Below are 6,021 nucleotides of genomic sequence, written 5' to 3' on the forward strand. Positions count from 1 at the left end.
CTGTTCTAAATCTGCTTGCCTGACAGATTCAGGTGAAAGAGCTATAATATCTAAAGTGAGGGAATTCGAGAGAACCATAACTCCCTTTATGACCTGCACAGATTATAGTCCCCATCTGCAGCATAAGGCATCTGCAGTATGGGTAAATTTAAACAAGATTACAGTCGGTCATTACACTACATCTCTGCTTATTTGATTTCAATCATATTCCATCGTAAATATTCAAATAAATTTCTGCAGTATTGATGGACTTATAAAATGGTTTAACAGCCAATCCATTTCTTTTCATTGGGTTAGTAGTGTCTTGTGTAAGTTGAGAAAGCCTTATGAAAGGGTGTAGTCTCGGCCAAAGACCTGTGGCGCCTCGCTTACATCACTTCCCAGGTCAAAACGGACAATTTGGCCCAACTCTAAATGAGTTTTCAACACCTGCCTTGACTTTGAGCAACTCTCCAGCTTTGTAACTACTTTAACTGTCGGAGCCTATGGCGAGAGCCGCTGCTAATGTATTTAGTTTGACCAAGGACAAATATATTACTCACATTAAATAAGCACCAAATGAAACAATGGCCCTAAAACAAACTTGGTGACAGTTGTGTTTGCTAAGAGGAAAGAAAGATGCTGACAATAAAGGTTTGCCAAGAAATACAATGCTGCGTGATGATGTGACAACAGTAAACAGTAGATAACACCTTTGGTTATTAAATGTGCTCCCCCGTATCATCACAGCTCAATTGCCCCAGTGATTATTACACGAAATCAGGTTGATGAATAGTGCTAGCAATCACATCTACACCTGCTCTTCTTGAATGGATCTCCACCTCCCATGCAGCATTGCCAGAGAAAAGAGAAAGGGTTGGCTCTTTGTGCTCGCCGTCCCGTTGTGCTTGGTAGCAGCAACAGCAGCAGCAGCAGCAGCCGGTGACCATTATAAATGGCCTCTATTAGCATGGCTGAGTCGCAGAGGGGAGAGAAATAAAATCATTGGGAGAATGTAGGCCTGCACTGGTGTCCCTGCACCCGCTACCAAGCTCTGTCGACCTCCGTCCCAAGCTTCCCTCCTCCCCTCCATTCCAAGGGGACACAATCCTAAAGACTAGATTACTAATGATACATGGGGTCATTATGGGGAGGGTTATGGCAATAGTATCACAGGCACAGCTGACAATAGCAATAAGAGGGGTAGCTTTCTTCAGCGGTAGCATTACCATAGCAAAGGCTGTTCTTTATGCCTGTTGATGTATAGCAGAAAAGGATGAGGGTCTTTTATTTCCTGCCATAGCAGAAAAAGCTGTGTATTATCTCCCTGAAAACCATGCTTAGGTCTTTGTTAAAATGCCATGTCTCTGTGAGTAACGTTAAATGAACACAAAAGTATCCCCAGACAAGGCATTACCATGTTAACAATAACAGTTACCAGCTACGTGCTACATGGAAAAGCAGAGGTAGAACAAAATTGTAAAGTAAATGGCAGTCGATCATCTACAATCTGTGGTTCAAGCTGGGGCTTTGTACTAGAGATGGCACGATACCACTTTTTTATGTCCGATACCGATACCGATATCATAAATTTGGATATCTGCCGATACCGATATGAATCCGATATAGTGTTTTTTAATCAACAAAACCGTTTTTTTTAAATATCTTGCTGCATTTTGTATAAGTTCATACTCAAGTTTAAAACAACAACTACACTAAAGCTATTCTGTTATACCTATATGCAAAAAAAAAAAAAAAATTTCATAGTTCAGCAATACTGATCAATCTAATAAACTTAAACCTACACCATCCTCCCTATTCTGGTATTTTAAAGAGTACTTAGCGTAAATATTAAGCAACCTAACTAATAGGGTTCCAACTCCCAGCAACAACAAAAATAAATAAATAAAAAATAGGGAACCACCCCTCACGCTCCACCTCATGATGCTTAATCAACGTAATCAACCTTAATTTGATGCAGTGTGAAAAAAAAAGCACAGAAATCAATTATTTTTCAAGAAATATTAAATAGATTCAACATCTTTCTTCAACAAAATTGCAGACTGCACAGATGGTACCTTCCCAAAGGAAAAAGTACTATAGCTTACTAGGGTATATATATTAGACTTAATAGTCACTATATACAGTAATTGACTTCTATTCATTTTACATCAAATTAAAACTTTGGGTGTAAGATTCGGATAATTATTTATTAAAAGCTAGACATTTTAAATGAGAATAAGAAAGAAAAGTATGTCTTTGTGCCCCCTTTTCCCTGTTAATGCCCTATCGGCCCCCCTGGCTAAACTTTGCTAGATCCGCCCCTGCACAGTTACCAGCGTCAGCTACGTAGAAAAAGATCCTCGAGTAGAAAGTAATATTAAATAAATTCTAACAACAGCTGATCAAGCTTAAACGTGCTGCTGTTGTTCAGCCGCTGGTTTCCTCTTTCTGGTGCAAAGTGGGCCAAAAGCAAACTAGAGACACGGACTCGCGACAGAAAAGCTGATCAGCTGATCATTAAGCAGTTTCATGATTGAAGTAGCAGCCAGAAGAGGCAGTTGCTCCATATATCGTTTGGTAAGCTTAACGCAGGAATGCTTTACAAACATTCAGAGATGGACTTACACACTTGCTTTACTTCTCTCGGGGATAACTTTGTCGGAGATGAAATGCCGGGTTGCTAGCGAAGCTCCACATGCTATCCAGACCACTGACAGGTCCTGCATGCCACAGCCGCTCTATCACGTGATGCATACTGCTCCGACGTGCTTCGTGATATTTAATGGATCGGATTACATTTTTTATTTTTCTCCGATATCCGATCCAGTAATTTAGGTCAGTATCGGACCGATACCGATACGTAATATCGGATCGGTCCATCTCTACTTTGTACTACCACAACCATTACAGAACAAGATGCACTGTCACTGAACACACAAGGTGTCAGTGCATAAAGTGAAGAGAAAAGAAGAGCGAAGGAAGGGAAGGAATGAATGGAATCAAGCAGAGTTAATGAAAAGGAGAAAAGATGGAAGAGGACTTTTCTGCTGGACAGTTCTATAGACTTCACTCCACTGGAGCATTTCACACCTTAAAGGGTCATCATGCCCTCAGCTTGATGCTCTCTATTCTGTAAGAGGACAAATGCAAACAGTCTGAAGAAACTGAAAGGAAAGGGGAGAGCCACACATATGCGGAAAAGCTGACAGGGAAGCGTAGCAGCTTGAAAGCCAGTTCAAATGTGTTCATACATAAAACTGCTATCAAATTCGTTCACATGGATTAATTTCACTTTCATTTCTGCAGATCAGTAATGGTGATCTCTTTAGAAAACAGGTTCTTCGTATATATATTTTAATATTTGCGAACTGCATTTATCTTCCTGTGATGGCTTACTGTACCTAGTTCATGCGATATTGTGCAGTGTTCAATAAGCCCAGTGTGACGACAGTCGGTCACTTTGCCCGTTATCCGTGGGATGTACTGTCTTTTACTGCTAATTTGGGCATCTTCTACGGAAACCTCAGGGTGCGGGGGAAACGCGGCCTTCAAACAGCTCGCAGTGAGCCAGTGAGCTGGTAAGCCAAGGAGTAGCTGGTGCCTCGAGCTAGTTAAAATATGAGCACAGTGGGGGCTCGCTAATGAAAGCGGGGGCTCAGCCTGGGAAGCAGGACCGTATATCGCAGTTAGGAGACAGTTCTTAGAATCAGCTGGCGAGCCATGCCTATAGTTCTGGGGCCACTAGTGATTAACCGTCCAACAGGGAGTCTCTACTACAGCTGGGCTATTAATAAAAGATACACCCCCCTCCTCCTCCTCCTCCTCTTCTCCTGCCTCTTTGGTTCCCTCAATGTCTGCACACACTCTCTGTCCTCTGGAATTTATTTGTATATCATAATCATTTCCTGACACATGGTGGATGTCACACATTGTTTGCACGAGGCAAAGGTTCAGGGTGGGGGGTGATGGCTTAAAAGGCAAAGGAGAGGGGTCCTGAAAAGTGGCAGCTTACTTTTCACCCTGCGATGTGTCCTGCAGGTATAGCAGATCAATTTGTGACCTCTCACTAGATGGTGATTTCCACAGAATGACTATTCCCGTGAGAGTAGAAAATAAAATGCAAGGGTAAGGCACCATCATTCATGCTGGAGCACTTCAATTCTTTATATTACACCAGAAGGGCATATAACACTGTTGCATCAAAAGTTTATGATGATTCACTGTCGTCAATTCTATAACAAAGGCAACCCTGACAGGGTCAGTCATTGTTGGTACAGAAAAAGCTATTAAGGCAGTATTTGATTAGAATATTTCAAAACTGGTTAAAATAATACCTCTATATGCAATCACCACTTTAGTGCGATTTCTTCTTTTTATTTTTATTTTTAAGAGGGAATCACTTCGATCACCCAAACCTGAAACACTGACAAAGGCTTAAATGCTGCACAAAATTACAACATGCTCATAGTCCTTCCACTGTTGCACACGTTCGTGTACATGTGCACGCGCACACCCTCCCTCACTCACTCCCTTCCTCCCCCGCCAACTCATCACAACCCCCACCCAACTACCCCCCAACACACACACACACTGAGCGACTTACAGAATGTATTGCTTTGAGGCAATCAAACAGCCTCCCTGCTATTGCAACGTGAAAACACCAGGTTAATAATCAGGATTCAGCAGAGTGAATGAAAGCACGTTTACAACCGCTGGACTAGATGTGTGAATACTCCCGTGCACACTATAGGAACATTGGTCCTCCTAAAAATCACCCCCCACACATATTCATGCCGTCGTGACTCCCGATTCGTGACACTCTTATGCTTGCATATGTGTGTTTAATAGGGTAGAAAATGAAGCACTGATTTTGGGAGCCAGTGACAAGTCAGACGCTGGAAATAATGTCCCCCTCTACGTGCCACAAATGAAACAAAATGCGAATAAACATGCAGAAAAGTAATTCAAGCTCCAGCACTATAGAAACAATTGGCCAACAATTGCGCTGCTCTACCTATTAAATCCCGCATGATTCAGGCGCCCCGCTCTCACCAAACGTGTGACAGATTTCACTCTGGCAAAAACAAATAGAGCCATAGGTGTCGCGGGGAATATGGGCATAACCCACCTTTGTGCATGCCCGTGAAGCGGTCTTTGAGCACAGTGAGCTCGTAGATTTTGCCGAACTCCTCGAAGAGGGGCCGGAGGTCCTTCTCATCCAGGTTGCGGGGGATCTGACCGATGAAGAGTTTGATGGCATCGTGGTCCTTCATGGGGATGGTGGCCGGGCATCCCGCCGGGCTGTGGCTGTGGTTTAATCCGTTCACGAGCCCGTTCGTGCTGGCGGAGACCACACCAACACCGTGCACCGTGCCGTCCACCTGCCCGTTGGTTAAAGTTGCCATCTTCGGACCGGCCAGTGAGTTGGGATGGGTACAACAGCAGCAGATGGTAATGGTGGAGTCTCGTTTTACGTTGGAAAAAAGCTGGTGGAAGTCTTGGTCAAAATTTGGTTCCGAGACCAAGCCGTACCAGGGATGGTTCCGCTCTCGTCCTATCAAAGCCAGTATTTACAATGATTTGAAAACACATGAAGCATTTGGCGAAGACGCATATCAAAAGCGCGCAGTGCCGTTGGTCCCGGTGGAGGCTTTGATTCCTTATATTTATGTCCTAACCAATAACTCGTTCATTGATTTCATAAAAGAGAGAGAGAAAGAGAGGGAAGAAGAAGGGGGAGGGAGAGAGAGAAGAGAGAGAGAGGGAGAGAGACCAAGAGCGTTCACTGTCTATTTACACCCACGTTCCTTCGTCCCAGCTTCTTGGCACCCTTTTATTTTTTTTGCATTGAGGAGTCTGTAAGGGTGTCTTCTCGGTTTAAACGAACAGGGTCGGTTCGATCTCTGCCAGAACAGAGGGGAGGTTAGAATAAAGGGGGGGCGCTTTAAACTCGGCATATATAAACCCCGCATATTTCTGTCCCCCCCCTTTTCTTCGGCAAGTAGACAATGGTACATTCCACCGAGGGGAGAGGGTCTA

At 43.6% G+C, this 6,021-nt stretch overlaps 1 protein-coding gene across 6 annotated transcripts in view; it reads right to left on the reverse strand.

The window, feature by feature from the left end:
- celf4 (CUGBP, Elav-like family member 4) overlaps positions 1-5,387 on the reverse strand; it is an 89,281-nt gene extending 83,894 nt beyond the window's left edge. For 3 of the 6 annotated variants that reach the window (XM_085353906.1, XM_085353904.1, XM_085353903.1), the window contains exon 1: positions 5,111-5,384. In XM_085353906.1, the coding sequence (XP_085210032.1) occupies positions 5,111-5,255 (145 nt within the window). In that variant the 5' untranslated portion in view covers positions 5,256-5,384. Of the gene's footprint in view, positions 1-5,110 lie in introns of all 6 variants that reach the window. The other 3 variants (XM_085353901.1, XM_085353900.1, XM_085353902.1) reach the window with 2 other exon arrangements.
- Between the last annotated feature and the right edge of the window lie 634 nt (positions 5,388-6,021).

Source organism: Diplotaxodon limnothrissa, linkage group LG5 (genome assembly GCF_057381915.1).
Source record: "Diplotaxodon limnothrissa isolate DT_005_m linkage group LG5, D_limnothrissa_male_GT1.1, whole genome shotgun sequence".
In the NCBI taxonomy this organism is placed as follows: Eukaryota; Metazoa; Chordata; class Actinopteri; order Cichliformes; family Cichlidae; genus Diplotaxodon; species Diplotaxodon limnothrissa.